The sequence below is a fragment of the Sus scrofa genome, chromosome 10, assembly GCF_000003025.6.
Source record: "Sus scrofa isolate TJ Tabasco breed Duroc chromosome 10, Sscrofa11.1, whole genome shotgun sequence".
Classification (NCBI taxonomy): Eukaryota; Metazoa; Chordata; class Mammalia; order Artiodactyla; family Suidae; genus Sus; species Sus scrofa.
Window position 1 is genome coordinate 1,649,729 of NC_010452.4, and position 17,605 is coordinate 1,667,333.

The 17,605-nt window shown below is 39.9% G+C and overlaps 1 protein-coding gene across 1 annotated transcript in view; it reads left to right on the plus strand.

Annotated features, from left to right (window-relative positions):
- Positions 1 to 14,901, plus strand: part of LOC102158399 (translation initiation factor IF-2-like) — a 111,265-nt gene extending 96,364 nt beyond the window's left edge. Inside the window, exons 4-5 of the mRNA XM_021065088.1 lie at positions 8,770 to 8,900; positions 10,648 to 14,901. Coding sequence (XP_020920747.1) covers positions 8,770 to 8,900; positions 10,648 to 10,665 — 149 coding nt within the window. The 3' untranslated portion in view covers positions 10,666 to 14,901. The remainder of the gene's footprint in view (positions 1 to 8,769; positions 8,901 to 10,647) is intronic.

Consider the following 17,605-nt stretch of genomic DNA (forward strand, 5'->3'; position numbering starts at 1 on the left):
CCCTGGCAGAAGGTGCAAGGGATGTCTCTGGGGTCTCTTCCCTGAGGGCACGGGTCCCGTTTATAGGGCTCCATCCTCAGGACATAATCACCTGCCAAGCATTACTTTCAGGGTTCGGCTTTCAGCTCATGCACTTTGGAGGAGCCCAGACACGGTCTGCAGTAATCCCAGGATTTCATATTCCATGCAGTTGTGTTTATTAGCTAAGCATTTACCCGTTCCTTTGAGCAGTGATCCACATCGCCTGCCATGGGAACTTTCTTTGTGCCGGAGCTGGAAACATTGGGCCATCGCATCGTCTAAGCACGAGAAGGCCCCATGGGTTAGCTTTTGCTGTTTTCCGCTAGTCCTCAATCTAGTTTCCAGATAATCTATGGTCTTAACCATAAAATGCGCAGCACTTCCAACTGTGGTGCTGCAGGTTAAGGATCCGGCGTTACCTCTGTCTCGGTGCGGGTCCAATCCCTGGCCAGTGCAGTGGGTTAAAGGACCTGGTATTGCTGAAGCTGTGGCGTGGGTCTCAGCTGTAGCTCAGATTCGATCCTTGGCCCAGGAACTTCCGCTTGTGGTGGGTGTGGCCGAACATGTGTTTTCACTGATTTTTCTCTCCTTGCCAGTAAGAGAAGACACAATAGCACTTGACTCAATAATCTTTTACAAGAATCACAGCAGCAGCCTTCCTAAACTTTAGTGACAGTTAAGTATACCAATTTATAACAAAACTCATGTTGAAGTAGTAAATGTGAAGTAGTGGTGTGGTTATGACCTTATAAATATTCTCTCGACGACTTTTTAATGAAACACTTTCCAAAAAACAGGCCAAGCTGGCCTACCTGGATTATGCTTTGAATTTCAGCGCAGACCATCCAAAGAGAGACAGGACGACCGAGCTGGAAAAAAACCCTGCCTTTATTTCCACTCGATATTAAGAGGTCTTCTCAAAGCTGGATCACCCTGAATTCCCATTAAAAAAACAAAGACTCAGAAAGCAAGGTTTAACTGTACCAGCTCTTTAATTCGCTCGCATGGTTCTCTCAGTGCCGTAGAGTCCACACCAAGGTGTGCCTAGAAAATACCCTGGTGCGTTTTCTGGTTTCCCTGGCAAACTTACTGACAACAGAAATCCGTAGAGACCCCATTGGGGTTTCCGATGATGCTTGTGTTTCACCGTTTCTTTGGCGACCATTTTATTCAACGTATTTTTACAGTGTTGTGCCTGGAACATGTGTTTCCCCTCGAAGTGTCATGTGGCTGGAGGACAGGAACCAATACGTGCCCCTTCACGTAGCCCCGTGGTTTCTGTGTTGGCATTAGCTCATTTTTCTCTTTTCTGTGTGAGTAGATGGCATTATTTGTTCGGTTGCCTAAAACAGGAACATGGAATTGTCTATGATGCTTTCACTTAATTTATACATTAACTCGAGTACCAGATCTTCTGTGAGTTTTCACATCACTGCCATGTTCCCACTCCACTCTTTGTCCTCTGCCACTTCCCGTCTCCGTTATCTCTCATTTTGGATTTCATTAATGTCTTATTAAATCCCCCCGCTCCATTCTCGTGCATTTGAACATTCTGCTTCATTCTCCCCACCATGGAATAGAATTGTCAATCCCTTGTTTAATGGGTCTGTACAAATCCATTGTCCCAAGACATAGTCCAAAATTTTTCAAATGATCTTTCCAGTAAAACCTTTAGTGCTTTAATGATTTTAGTAGGAGAATGAAGTTCCTTCCTGAGTCTTTTAAGTGATTTTCAAGAGGTGTGTGGGCATTAATAGAAAGAATCAATTTCCTAACCCTCAGATTCCATGTGTATTCTTTCCTAACTTCACATAAATTTTTTTTTTCACCTACCCTGTCATGATTTCTCTTTCCCTACTTTATAGAAAAAAAGCATAAAATTCACTCATCTAAAATTTTATTATGTGTACTCCTTGGTTGTATAAAATGCCTGAGGGCACCTAAAAATGGAAGATTTTTTTTCCCATCAGAAGCTTCAGTCGTATCTCAAACATTTTTGTTACTCATGCAGCCTGAGCTTAGAAATGAGCTGCTTTGGCAGGTATGTGGATACTCTGGAACTAGCGTACTTATGGGCAGGGAGGGTGATGGTCCTATTTTTTAAGGGGTCCCCACATCTTTCATCCACTGACTTTCTACAGAAAGGCAGAGATCTTATGGGAAGAGGTTAAAAAGGAGTATTTGCTTCAGAAAGATTAAATGAAAAAAATTGCCTTTCTCCCACCTATGATATGATGCAGTTTATTTTGAATATATTCATGCCCCTAAGACGTGCTGTAATTGGAAAGGAAGGCACTTTCAAACAGATCCAGAAGTGCGTTGTTTTGACACACATTTCAGAATAACTTGAGATGTTTTCACGGGCTACCAGAAATTTCAAGTTACACCAGAGAAGATCTACAGACTAAATTGTTACGTGGTGTCTTACCGACTCCCGGCGAATTTTACAGCTGGTCAGTGTGCCGAGTTGTGAAACGCCTGCTTGGGCGATGCCGCGAACCACGTTTTCAGCAAATCCCTTCACAGTGGGTCTCAAGGTAAGAGTGGCCGAAAGAAGAACCCACACACCGTTCTGAAGGCTGAAGTGAAGCGCCTAAGGTGCACTCCTGGAGGACTGTCCGTCCCACAAGGTGACACGGGGATGCCCGCAGCCTCACCTCGTCCTCGTCCTCCTGTGCTCTTCGTCTCCACTGCTGCCTCCGCTGACCACCAGCAGCCTGGCCCCAAGGTGCCCGGACCTGGCAGCCCACAGGCAGCTACTGCCCGGAGGCCACAGCTTCTTGACCTGGCAGCTTCTGTGGAAGCTTCGATTGGTTGCCCTTTACCGTATCAGTGGGGCGATCAGCTGTCTCGGGGTCTTGGATTTAAAAGCAAGCTTGGACCTGTCTCCCTACTTCAGTGCCGCAGGAAGACTGGCTAGTGACGGTTTTCTTGACCTTGATCCCACTCTCAGGGACCTTCACTTTCCAAACTACGCCCATGTTCATGTAAGGTGTTTTGGTTTTGTTGTTGTTTTTTCACAGCCACACCTGTGGTGTAGGAAAGTTCCTGGGCCAGGCATCGAATGGTAGCTGCAGCTGCAGGCCTGTGCCTCAGCTATGGCAACAACTGATCCAAGCCACATCTGCAACCCATGCCGCAGCTTACCCATGCTGCAGCAGAGCCAGAGCCTTAGCCCACGGAGCCACAGTGGGGACTCCTTGTGTGAGGTTTAATTCCTCCAGTAAGTTCCTCTTTCTGATATTACTTCTAGAGCCTCAGTTTTCTCATTGAACCCTCACTGGTAGTCACCAAAAGCGTGTTTTATCCAGCATGTCATGAACTCTTGCTCTAGTACTAGTCATCATTGTGTTAGCCTTAATAATTGGTTAATGTTTTCTTTCCCCTGTTATCAAAACTAAAATTATATTTTAGATGTTGGATGTGTTGCTTTTAAGAGTGTATGCATTTCTGTTCTATTAAGCATACAAGAAAAGCTTAGTCATGATAATAGTATTAATAAAATTATGAATCATGTGATTCTTATTTAATTTTTCTTTAAAATTATGTATAGAATTCAGTATACTCACACTTTTCTGAAAGAATCCTATGCCTTTTGTCAAACTTCTCACATTTTAAATAACGTGATTTTAGCTATATATTACACTGCTTTGTGGGCAAATGAGCACTAAGAAATAGCATAATAGTTCCTGCTGTGACAGAACAGCATTTGTGTTGTCTCTGGAGCACTGGGACACAGGTTCGATCCCCAACCCCGCACAGTGAATGAAGGATTCAGCATGCCTGCAGCTGTGACATAGGGCATAACTGCAGCTCAGATCTAATCCCTGGCCCAGGAACTCCGTGTCCCATAGGGTGGCCAGAAAAGAAAAAAAAAGGCAAAAGAAGGAAGTAGCATATAGAATAAACATTATTATGGCTCCTTATAAAGAAAGTGAATTACTGATGTTTCTTCATATTGCTTTAACCTTGATTTGGTTGATTTTTACAGCAGATCCTTAAAAGGGTGTTTCATAGTTTACTTCTCACTGACTTTAGAATATTACAGAGAACACGCGCCATGTATTTGAATTTAAAAACCAGGTTAGGTTTTTCCTGACAGAAATCTTATTTGGCTCATTTATTTACGGGGGGACTGCTTTTCTAATTAATCTATATGTCAGACATTATATGTAAGTTGAAAGAACTGAATATGCAACTCCAAAGTTGCTGACAAAATTACACTTAAAGCAACTGATAAGGTATTTTATCAACAATTACTGTATTGGTGAATATGTGTTAAAATTTAACAAAATCTTAATTCTTTCATATTTTTGAATGTTAGAATATGCAAAATGCTCCTGTTTCCAGCTTAATTGATTAGTCAAATTGATGCTATTACATCTTATTCTAGTATTCAGTAAAATTCATTTATAGAAGTTGAATTGGAAAAATTTGAACATCACATGAAAATAATTTCAATAGAATTTTAGTCATTTTTTGAAAGTAATATTTATTTAATATTTAATTAAATATAAATATAATTTATATTTGGATATATAATTAAATATAATTATAATTTTCATAAATTGTGTGATAATTATATAAATCCAAAGCTGTATTTCATATAGTAGTCTTATTATAATCACAGAAATAATTTTAAAAAATCTTAATTGATTTCATTTTTATTTCAGAAAAATGTGATAGATGATTATTAGATGTCTTTGAAGAATATTATATTAAACAGAAAATCTGCAAAGTATAAAATTGAAAAATAACTTTAAGGAGAAAAATAGAATGAAATCTAACTTTCCATTAAATAGAGCTTGTCCATGTATTTTCTAAATAAATGATGATGGATGATTCTCCCTAGTATTTAGATTACATTAGGTACTACTGATATGTAACCATTTTATTTCAAAATATCATCATATATAAACTCTGGAAGTGTTTGGCTTTGTATTTTTAAAAATTTGATGAAAAGTTTTAGATAGCCTTTTAAAAATGTGTGAGATGGATTGGCATTATTTATTTTTATTTATTTATCCATTTTATTTTTTGTCTTTTCTAGGGCTGCCCCTGTGGCACACGGAGGTTCCCAGACTACGGGTCCAATCGGAGCTATAGCCTCCGGCCTACGCCAGAGCCACAGCAACTCAGGATCCAAGCTGCATCCGCAACCTACACGACAGCTCACGGCAAGGCCGGATCCTTATCCCACTGAGCAAGGCCAGGGATCGAACCCGAAACCTCATAGTTCCTAGTCGGATTCTTTAATCACTGAGCCACGATGGGAACTCCGCATTTCAAAATGTTACAATGTACCTAAACATAAAAGTTAAGTAACACCTGATCTATTTTCCTTTTTACATTTTTCAGACATAACCCTTCCTTATCCCTCAAGTCCATCAAGACTCCATCCATAGTGAGCTGCGTAGGTTTTAAAATTGCAATATATATCTTTGCCTACAGGGTGCTAAGCTTCCCAACTTGCCCTGCCTCTCTGTATGCCCAGATGCAAGCTGTTCCCTTGCCATCACTGGCAGTTTTCATCTCTCACCCCAGAGGGAGAGTACCTCCATCCTGGGCACCGCTCAGAGTAGGTGCGGTGTCCCCTGCCTGTTCCCGACAGTCCTGTTTGTGGAAGCGGTTGTGCTTGACTGTGTACTTATTTGGCACCTCTGATAGATGATTAATGAAGGTCCCAACACAGTTTCTGGAAAAAAAAAATAGAAGGTACTCAATAAATGTAACTTGAGAAAATAATTGCTGGACGGACGATGAAGAAATCAGTGAATGCATAAACAAATTCCATAGGAATTTATTTAATAGAGAAATAATGGACTAGGAATTAAAAGCCATAGACCCTAACCCTAACTCTTATTTAATCACTCGGTCTATCTGTTTAAATTGTGTCTAACATACTGCTTGCATTCAAGTCTAAAACAATACTGTTTTATTCTTGGAAATTCTACCATCTGATTTTCATTTTCTGCTCTTCTTTTGTGAAGTGATCAATATAAAGACCAGAGGGTATTGCCTTGCTAAATAAAGACTATTATTGGTTATAGGTAAGGTGATTTTTAAATGACCTGCTGTACATATGGACAGATAGCTATATGTAATGCTGTGTATTATGAAACACATGGGTCAATTTTATAAACTAGTTCTGAAAAATACTAAAATTGGCTTGCTGTGGAAGCAGCATCATATATCTAATGTATTTATGATTTGCATTAATGGAGATTGATGATATTTAGTAGGCTGCTTCCATTCCTGCTGTGATTAGACGTATTGCTAGAGAAAAGTACCGATTTATACTGTATAGCTAACAAAATATAAAAATAAGAGCAATAGAAACGAGCTATATAAGGCAATTCTATAAAGATTTTGAATACAATTAAAATCAACACTTAACTGATGATATTTGAAAACTAGCAAGGCATACTTATAGATTAACAATACAGATTTTTAGGAATGCGCTAATATACTTAAAATCTTTTATCTAAATAGGAATAATGCTTAAGTTCATCCTAGCAGAATTATTTTTCAGGATTCTGTGACCATAAAATCGTAAACACCTATGACTCCGTCTTCCTAACATCACAAATCTGTGATATTAGGTACATCACGTTATAGAGTCATATCGTAACCCTCAGTTCAGTACAGCTACTTAAAACTCAACTGTGCGATTATGTTCGGTCTGTCTGTGAGGTTTGAAAGGGATTTGCCCTCCGTTTGTCCCCAAGGCAGGAGGCTTGTGTGGGAAGGCACTTCCTTCTCAAAGGCTCAGACCCTTCACTCGGATTCCTCCGCCACGTCTGCCTTCGCCTGCGCTGGAGTTAACTTGTTCCTTCCAAACCGGGTGTTTTCCAGGTCCCTGTAAGCCCAGGACCTGACTCCAGTCAGTACTGACTTTCTCCTTTTGTTTGGGAGCGTCTGCCTGAAACCAGCCCTGCTGTTGGTCCTTCCCCATGGTTTCTAAGGAAAAAGCAGTAGGTACCCCACTCACAGTCCGTAAAAGCAAGAGTCATGAGCTTCCACAGGCGTCTGGAATACCGAGTTCTTCCTGCTGAGGGATCACATCAGTAAGCCAGTAACTTTGGCCCCAAGTATAGCGTTGCATTTAGTGCCCTGCTCTTCGGTTTACAGACAATGAGGCAGAGCTCGGAAAGCATCTCCTAATAAGCAGTAATAGGCCTCGTGTAAGGGTGCTGTCCATTTACACTCACTTCTGTATTCTTTTTGTGGTATTCTTTTAATACGGTACTTTTTAGGTTTGGGATTTGCAAATAATTTCCTCCTTTTGAAAAGATGATTTGAGATTTACTGCAGAGCCACTGTGCATCATGCATCAGATCAAGATCTTTTTATCTGACAATTTTGTAGATTCCCTCAAGAGTGAGAGTAAAGAATGTTCTAATATGCATAAAACTAAGATTGAGCTTCAGTGTCTAGGAGTCTCAAAATTAATTTTACTGAAATCTTATTTAAAAACAATAAAACATAACTATTTAACATGCAAAAAATGTTGATAAGTGCCTGTGACATCTGTTTCTACTGTGGACCCATGTCCATCACCCCCAAAAAAGTTTTCTCTTACCAAGGGTAACCTCCTTCAAAACCCTGCACGAAGCAAGTACTGACCTACCTTTTTTCCTAGGACTTTATGTCAACACATTCCTATGCTGTGCACTCTTTTGAGACTGGTGTATTTACTCAGAGAGTTTTTGAGATTCATCCCCTTTAATACATTGATGAATAGTTTTTTTCCTTTATTGCTGAATAGCGTCATCATATGGAGCATATACCAGAATTATTTATCCATTCTGCTTTTGATAGACAAGTTTGGTTGTTTCTAGTTTTGAGTTATTATGAATAAAGCTGCTGTTCAGGTGCTTGTGTGGGCATATGTTTTTGTTTGCCTTGTATAAATACCTGGGGGTCTTGTGGTAAAAATAAGTTTGTTTAAATATATAAGAAACTTTAATGATACACTGTTTCACAAAGTGGCTGCATTATTTTGCATCCCATCAGCAAAGTATGAGTTTTCTGGTTGCTACATATCCTCCCAATAATTTATATGGTCAGTCTTTTTTTTAAATTTTAGATATTATGATGTGTGTTTAGTGATACTGCATTATGATTTTCATTCACATTTCTTTAATGGCTAATATTATCTTTCACACTTTAATATGCTCATTGACCATTCATATGTTTTGTTTTTGAAATACCTATTCAAATCTTATATCCATTGACTCGAAAAGTTATTTGTATATTAAGGATACATAAGTTTTGATAGATATATTAGAATGAAGATTTCTTCGAATTTTGTTTGACTTATCTTTGCATTTTCTTAGCAGTATCTGTTAAAGACCAGAGTGTTTGATTTTGATTATTTCATACATTATTTTTTGTATTATGATTCATGTTCTGTGTGTCATATTAAGCAGTCATTTCCTATGCCTAAGTTCACACGTATTTTCTCCTATTATTTTTCTTTCCAAACAGGGATTCTCAGCTTCACCGACATTTTGGGCCAGATATTCTAAGTTGGGGTTTTCTCTAGACACTGTCAAATATCTAGGGGTGGGGGGTGTGTGTGTGTTTGCAAAACTGGCCCCAGATGAGAACCCCTGTTCTAGAAGTTCTATAGTTGTAGCTTTTGTATTTAGGTCTATGATTTATTTGGGGATAACATCTGTGTGTAAGTCAAGATGAGGGCTGAGGTTTATTTTTCATGTTGTTTTTTTCATGTTATTGTTGCAGCAACATTTAAAATACGGAAGAGACCAATTCTTTACCATGGAATTGCCTTGGCATCCCTGCCAAAAAACAACTGGATCTACATCTGGATGCTGTCTTTTGTGCCAGTGATACATATGCCTCTTTTTACACTGGTAGTGTATTGGCTTGATTACTGTCCTTTTAGAATCACGTGGTAAAAGTTTTCAAAATCTGCTCTTTTAAGAGTTGTTTTGGCTACTCTTTTTTTTTTTCCTGCTTTTTAGGGTCTTGCCTCTATATAGTTGGTTAAACCTACTTGTAATTATTTCATGTTTTTGGCATTTTACGTTTTAATTGTCAACAGTTTTTGATTAATACATAGACATGATTTTTGTATACTTTATAATTGTTGACCTCTTTAAATTTGCATATTAGTTCTAATAACTTTTTATGGGGTCCTTAAGACTCTTTATCAGCACAATCTTTTTTTTTTCCTGCTTTCTAGGGCCACACCTGTGGCATATGGATGTCCTAGGCTAGGGGTTGAATCAGAGCTGTATCTGCCAGCCTACACCACAGCCACAGCAATAAGCTGTGTCTGTGACCGACACCACAGCTCACCGTAACGCTGGATCCTTAACCCACTGAGCAAAGCCAGGAATGAAACCTGCATCCTCATGGATACCAGTCAGGTTTGTAACCTGCTGAGCCACAATGGGAACTCCTATCAGCACAATCTTATATGCAAATAGAAACATTCAGTTTTCCTTTCTAGCCTGTATAGCTTTTGTTTCTTTTGCTTGCCTTATTGCAATGACTTAATTTTTTTTTTTTTTTTTTAACGCAGACTTAAGTTCTTAAACCCCAGTCGAATTGAATGGGTTTTAGATGAAAGCAAATAGTTTGGTGTGGATTTCCTAAAATTAATCCTTTATAGCCTGCACTAAATGGTAGCAATTTGATAAAGAGGAATGAGCTTGCCGTTTCTTTCATTCACACCCACTTGAATGGCCAAACAAAATATCTTAAGAACTATATGGCTCGTGTTTTAGGTAAGAGGGCAGGCTGTTGAGACTAATTACTTAACTTTGGTGAAACTTCACAGTAGTCCACTAGAATATAAGATGATATGAGGCAAGGACCTCACATACCTTGTGCTACTCTGTCTGTTGTTTAGAAGAATGCTTGGCACAAACACAAAATCAGTAAATGCTTGTTGACAAAAGCATGTTATTATTAGGATCTCTGAGTTAAACATCATTCCGAAAGAACGGGTAGGGATGTCTGACTAAAGTCTGTAGTCATGATTTCAACGTAATTTTGTAAGCAAATGCAAGGCATGGTAATAAGGTTAAGTTCATTCTTGAAACAGTTCCGTGACCACACAAGTAGAAAGAGTGCCATTTATATATTCTTTCTGTGCATTATATTTTAAAGCTGCAGTAATGTTTTAAATCATGAGATGGCACGAGTGTAGAAAATTGTCTCTAGACCAATTATGAAAGGGTTTCAGTGAGGCACAAGCTTAGCTGATAAGATAAACTAAAAAAGCTGGGACCGAAGGTCAAACTGTTTAGGCAGAAATAGTGCCAAAGATTCAGGTTGCAGGAAGCCTTTGAACAGAACACCACAGAGATATGAGAAATTGAAAAGGGTGAAGATAAAAGCACTGCCCTAAAGGAAGTCGAATAAATAAATGTGTAAAATGAAGAAGAGCAAGTCATGAGAACTTTTTGGAACTGTGTGTCTAATCTGCTGTTTTATTTGTTGTTGACACGGGAGAATGTGAGAATGCTTTAATATCCTTCCATGTGGGGCTTTATAATGACTCAGGTTATTCTGTTTATATAGGGTTTGTTATATTGATGCAGTGGATGCCTTTTTGCCACATGATTTTTTTTTTTTTTGTCTTTTCTACAGACCATTTGCTCACATTAAAAGAAGTTGATAAAATGAACTGTCATGAAAATAATAGATGTCCTGTATTTAATGACTCTCTTCAAAATGTGGACAATTCTTCAAGCCTGGTCGTGGGTAAATGGGGATTTGTCGTACTTTTTAACTTGTGTGTATGTATAGAAGTTTTCAAAATATTTCAGAATGATTCCCTGCAGGTCTTTTAATCACTCCCTCTACCAGTATTTTAGGGAGGGCCTGCTCTCTGGCTGACTGGCACAAATCTATGACGTGGAGCTAGAGCAGTGAACACAACAGTCTTTCTTCATAAATCCCTTCTTAGTGAAATGGACAACGGATACACAGATGAATGTGCAATGCAAGATCCTAAAATGAGCATCGAAGAAAACATGAAATGGATGGGGAATAAAATTATCCTGGACACTTTTAAATCAAGGCGACTCTAATGAGATGATCCTGGCAAAGCTACCTGGGGATAGTTTGGCTATTTTCATATGTTGCAGGAATCTCACTCCCTAATATTTACTCAAGTGAGTTGAACACTTATGACCACCCACAAGTCTGCACACAGATATGAAGAGCAGCTTTACTCATAGCTGCCCAAACTTGGAAACAGCCAGAATAGTCCCATAGCATATGAATGGATTAGCAAATTATAATACAGCTATACAATGGGACATTATTCAGTGATAAGGAGAAATGAGCTACAAAGCAACAAAAAGCCATGGAGGAACTTTAAATGCATAGTATGAGTGAAAGAAGCCAGTCGAAAAAGGCTTCACACTCTATAATGCTGACACGTCCTGCTGGCAAAGGCAGAACATTGGAGACGGTAAGTGATGGGTGGCCACCAGGACTTGGGGTGAGGGACCAAGACTGTGGAGGCACTGAAGCTATTTTGTATGATATTAGAATGGCGGGTATGTGCCTTTGTCCGTTGTCAAAGCCCACAAAGTTTTTAGCACAAGAATGAATCCTCCAGTGCACTCTGAACTTCATATTGATCTGTCAGTGTTGACTCATCAGTTATAACTAATGTACCACGCTAATGCGAGGTGGTAAGAAGGGGCGGGAACTCTGAACCTTCCAGGTGATTTTCCCCTAAAGCTGAAGTGCTCTGCAAGGGAGAACCTGTTCATTTTGGTAAAAGGCTGTTGAAGTCATATACTCACCTGCTGTAATGGATCCGGTATGTTCTCTGGTTTCACAGCTCTCACAGTCGGTGCCCCACTGAAAAATCTGCGTGCCCCCCCTCCCGGCTGTGTCGGACCCCGAGGCTCAGCTCTCCTTTTCCACCTCTTCTGGCTTCAGTGCCTCTTGAGCTACACCAGTCTCTGCCTTTTCGAAACACATCAAGCCTGTCCCACCTCGGGGCCCTTGCCTCTGCTGCTCTTTCTACCTGGAATTCGGTTGCCTTTCTGTTTGCATGAGTTTCCTCTTTCCTTCCTTCATGCCTCCACCCCAGATCATCTCAATAGAGTTTCCCTGGTTTGAAGGAGTGTCCAATATCATCGTATCCCCCACGGTTTTTTCACGACGAAAATGTATTATATGTATAATATGTATTTCATGTTAATGTAGGTATGTACTGTCTCTTTCTCTAGGAAGGGATTCACGAGGGACTCTTTGCTTCACTGCTCTTTCTCTTCTTCGTAGACTCGTGCCAGTGCATCAGACAGCACGTGCTCCCAGTTTTACTCACCCTAAGAAGTTTCCAAATTAGCTATCAAATGTATGCATTTTCAAGGAACAGAAAGAAAAAGGAATTAAGGAAAAGGGATCAAATAGCAAAGTAGAGGAGTCGTTCACAAACCTACCGCACAGGCATTTCATTGTGAAATACGGTGTTGTTTCTCCATTTAGGCCTGTATTGTACTTGGACCTATTTTTTGTGGAGGATGTTAGGTTTCTGTCTAGATGCATTTTCTTCAGTAACTTTTATCAGCTCCAGAGCAAACACGGAGAGCAAGTATGTAGAATGGGAAGAAGAGACACAGGGAAACCATTCTGGAGGGTTTTGAGGTCCGTGAACCAGGAAACGAAGCTTTGAGTAGAGGGCTGTGGTGGGCTTTCTAAGAGGTGGCTGTTTTTCAGCTATTTTGAAGCTGGAGTCAGTGGAGTTTTATGGGGAATATATAAGGGATCCGGGTAAGAAGAACAGTCAAGAAAGTCAAGGTTCTAGGCCTGGCCAGTGTGTAAGCAGTGGGGCTCTTTGTCCAAGTGAAGAACACTGGACAAGCAGCGTTTCCTTGCGGAAGGTCCTGTTCTAGAAATCGAGGGCAGTTTTGACGTGTCCTGTCTCAGGTTTCTATTTCAGTATCCAATGAAAAATATCAAGTATGAAAGTGGCCTCGGAGAGAGCTCGGGGGAAAACTTAAATTTGGGAAATGTCAGTGTATAGGTGGGGTCTGAGGCCCTGCAACTCGGGTGGGTAGATCAACAGAATGACTGCAGAGATAAAAGAGACCGAGAGGGAGTTGCCCCAGCATTGAGGAGAAATAGGAAGGGGGGGTGGGGAATACCTTTTCCAGAGGAAGCCAGCAACTGTGTCAGAGTCTGCTGAAGAATTGAGAGAAATGAACACTGAGACCCTACCATCAGACTCGGCAGCATGGACATTGTTGATGGCTCTTGTGGGAGAAGCTTTAGGGAGAGAGGGATGGTGCTGGCCGGGTTCAGGGGGTGACAGGAAGGGTAGCAGTGCAAACAGCTGCTTTCCCTGAGCTCTTTGCAGGAGTTCTGGGGACGGGGGAAGCAGAATCCGGTATGAGAGACAATGAAAGTCATTCATAATGTCGGAAGCAGGTAGATGAGGTCTTACTGTAGAAAATGCATTGAGACAAATTAACTCAATAACATCATAAAGGCACACACACACTGACGTGTGCATGCGCTCACACACGCACTAATTCTACCGCCTTCCTTTTGCCCCCCCCCCCCAGCCCCACATTATCCCGTAAAGTCGTATTTTGTTCGGCTGTAGACCAAATGCATTACCTACAGGTGGGTTTTGTCGGCTGCTACTGTCTCGTGGCTCCGTTTGGTGCTTCCGATGGATTCTGCAGAGCATCTTGGGCTCCCTTTATCTTGTAGTCTATTCGGATATCATTCTTCCTCTGCGTGGCAGTTTTTACTCATCCACATTTGTCTTTTGCTATGGAAGTGCATGAAGAGATGAAGTGGGATGTTTCTGGGCATAAAACCCTTGCTCCTTGAATCCTCTCCTGAGGTGTTGTCTGCCTGCAAACTTGGGAGCCCCTCCAAAGGGGTGTCTGTGCGAGGACGAGGCTGCAGGAAGGGAGAAGGGAGCTGTTAGTACTCGTGACCCAGGGCAGTTTTCATTTTAGCTCAGGGTTAGAAAATGGGCCCGAGGCCCAGAACGAAAGCAGATCAAGCATGTTCGTTTCTGCCTGCTCTCCGATTTCTCACTCCTGTGCTGTCCTCCGTATCTCTCCATTCTAATGAGGAAAAAAGAAAGTCTGAGAAAAATCACATCAAGGGGAAGACAAACAGAAGGAAGCCAAGAGCAAGCGAGGTTTATTTGTCTTGTGTAGGCTTTTTAGAACTACGAGGCTTTTAAAAATAAGGTCTAGCGCGAGTCCTTAAATGTTCCCAAGCCCAAGTCAACTTCCCTTCCTTCTGGGAGACGGTGGAGGGACGGAGCTGTGTGCTCTCTGGTACCGCCGTGAAACTGGGAGGCCCTCAAGAACAGAGGCCAGGCCCTCGTTGTTCCCCGGTAGAGCAGGAACGCCTCTCCTCCTCCCTGCAATTGCAGCAGGAGAATGAGCACAGACAGGCAAACCTCCTTTATTCATGCCTCACTTGGAGCTTTGCAGATACTGCCTTCTTAAGAAATTTAAAGTTTGTGGCAATCCTGCATAGAGCAAGTCTATCAGCATTGGGCTGCCAACAGCAGTTGCTCACTTTGTGTCTCTGTGTTGTATTTTGTTCATTCTAGCAATATTTCAAACTTTTGTATTTTTTGTTTGTGAACAGTGATTGTTGGTGTTACTGTTGTAATTCTTTTGGCATTATATAGCAATAAAGTATTCTTTAAAGTAGGTCCTTTTTTTAAGGCACAATGCTTGTGCACACTAAGTTTCTGTAAGTATAGCTTGTATCTGCCCTGGGAAGGCAAAACTTTCATGTGACTTGCTTTATTGCAATATTTGTTTTATTGCTGTCTGGAACTAAACCTACAATATCTCCAAGGTAGGCCTGTACGTATTTTTGACTCATTAAAATTTCAAAAAATTATTTGTCAATTATACTTATTTTCTAATCGTAATTATGTTATTTATCAATATTTATCAATATATATCAATGATACGAAGATGACTTTTAATATTCTGTTTTGGAAATATAGGAGTATTATTTCAGAAAAAATACTATCATGATTTTATGCAAGCACTTTCAACTCATACATGGACATTTTAGTAGTATTGGAAAAGTGTTATTCCATTATTCTTATCAAAAGCTGTTCTCAATTAAATAAATGAGACAAGGGAGTTCCGTTGTGGCTCAGCAGAAACAAACCCGGCTGACATCCATGAGGATGCGGGTTCGATCCCTGGCCTCGATCGGTTGGTTAAGGACCTGATGTTTACGTGAGCTGTGGTATAGATCGCAGATGTGGCTCAGATTCGACGTTGCTGTGGTTGTGGTGTAGGCTGGCAGCTATAGCTCTGACTGGACCCCTAGCCTGGGAACTTCCATATGCCACACCTGCAACCCTAAAAAAAAAAAGACAAAGTCTAGAGATGGAGCAAAATAAATATTGGATTTCTTAAGTGTTTGATAGATTTCATTGTTAATGATATCTGCTTTTCATTAGTAATTATTATGTTGAAACTCTATTCAAAATTTTGGTCTTAATATAGCTTTTAAGTCTTATGAAGTATATTTAAAGCATGTTTAGATGTATTTATAAACAATTTGAATTTATACCACTAGTCACAGTAGCACAATATAAATCTCAGTATTATTCTTTTCTTTTTAATGGCTCCAACTACCTTCCTTAATATCAAGAAACGTATGTGTGTTATGACTTGACTACAGATGTTTAGTCTGCACATGGGCGAATGTGGATATTTAGAAATAAATATTTTCAATTTGTATCCCCAGCTAGGATGTTGGAAATACATGTATAAGCAAAATACTAGAACTACATTCATCCATAAATACGTATATATAAAATACACATATACCCTGACACACGTTATTTACCTTATTAGTCTGCAGATTATTAAAAGATGTTTATATCTATATTAAGTAGCCTTTAACTTTTATTCTTATGGTGTCTTTGTTAGTTCTGATCTTGAGTTAAGCACAACATGAGTTTGGGAATATTTCTTTTCTTCTTATTTATTGGAAGAGTTTGTAATATTGGAACAATCTGTTCTGTGAAAGTTTTGTAGACGTAGCCTGAAAGCCATCTGTGCCTGATGTTTTCTTTGTGGGAACATTTTAAACTAGTGCTTAATTTGCATAGGATCCTAACAATAGCTTTTACATCTTTGTGTATCTGTAGTAGTGACCTGTCTTTAAATCTTGTTTTTAGTTATACGTACCTAATTCTTGTGCTTCTCCTTGTAAATGGAAAGAAAGAAGAGATAGTATTCAGTACATGACAATAAAATTCACACCACATCAAAGTTAGGTTGCCTCAAAAGAGGACAAGAGAGGTCCGGCTGAGTGTACACATGCTTTCCCTTGGATCCCGGCCCCACTTCCAAGAGTTCAAAACAGATTTTTTTTTTTTTCACAAGATTCCAGGTGTTATTAGTGTGTATTTGCAGGCACAGACCAGTATAGTTTTGTCATTTATACAGGCAAAGCTTGGCATCCAAGTCTCATGCATTGATGCCATGTAAGCCTTTAATGTTTTCAGTGGGTTTTTTTGGTCTTATTTTTAGGGCCGTACCCAGGGCATGTGGAAGTTCCCAGGCTAGGGGTTGAATCAGAGCAAAGGTGCGGCCTATACCACAGCCACAGCAACTTGGGGTCCGAGCCCAGTGTGCAACCTACACCACAGCTCAGGCAATGCCGGCTCCTTAATCCACTCAGCGGGATCAGGGATCAAACCCACGTCCTCATGGACATGGATGCTAGTGGGGTTCGTTAACCGCTGAGCCAGCTGAGCCACAGTGGAACTCCTAATTTTTTTAACGTGTTTCTAATCTTTATTGTTTTTTCTACTCTGACTTGAGGATTATTTAGCTGTGTGTTTGTTTTCCAAACTTTTGGTGACTTTTAGCTCTCTTTCTGTTACTAATTTCTGCTTTATTTCCACTTTGACCTTAGAACACATTCTTTCTGATGTAAAAAGTTATTGAAGCTTGTGCTTTGTCCTATGTATTAGTTATACATTGCTTTGTAGCAGATTACTTCAAAACTTGGTAGTTAAAACGACATTTTATTAAGTCACAGCTTCTGTGGGTCAGGAATCCGCATGTGATTTTACTGGCTTCCCTGGCTCTGAGTCTCTTCCAAGGCCGGAGTTATTTTAAAGCCCAACTGTGAGATTTGGGGCAAATATTTAAAATTTTCTGAATATTAGTTACATCATTTTAAACTTTATTAATCAAGTGCTATTAAATATGTTTTATCACATTAAACACCTGCTACATAATTATCCCTGTAGTTAAATAATATACCACAGTAACTTCTCATTGAGTGCAGAGTGTAACCTGGCTAATAAATGTTTACTGTGAAAATTAAGCACAATAGAGGTTAGTACATATTAGCTTTAATGTACTTCTGATTTATTTATTCATATGTGTTTAATGCTGAGAGATTTTTAAAATTTCCTCCATTCAGAAAATCTGAATACTTTTGTTCTCGACCTTGACTTGGTTTCCTGTCTCCCGAGTTTCTGAGATTTCTGCCATCGACAGGTATCCACGGACTTTGATTACTGGTATATGGAAAAGCACTTAATCCCTCAATAGCCAATATGTTC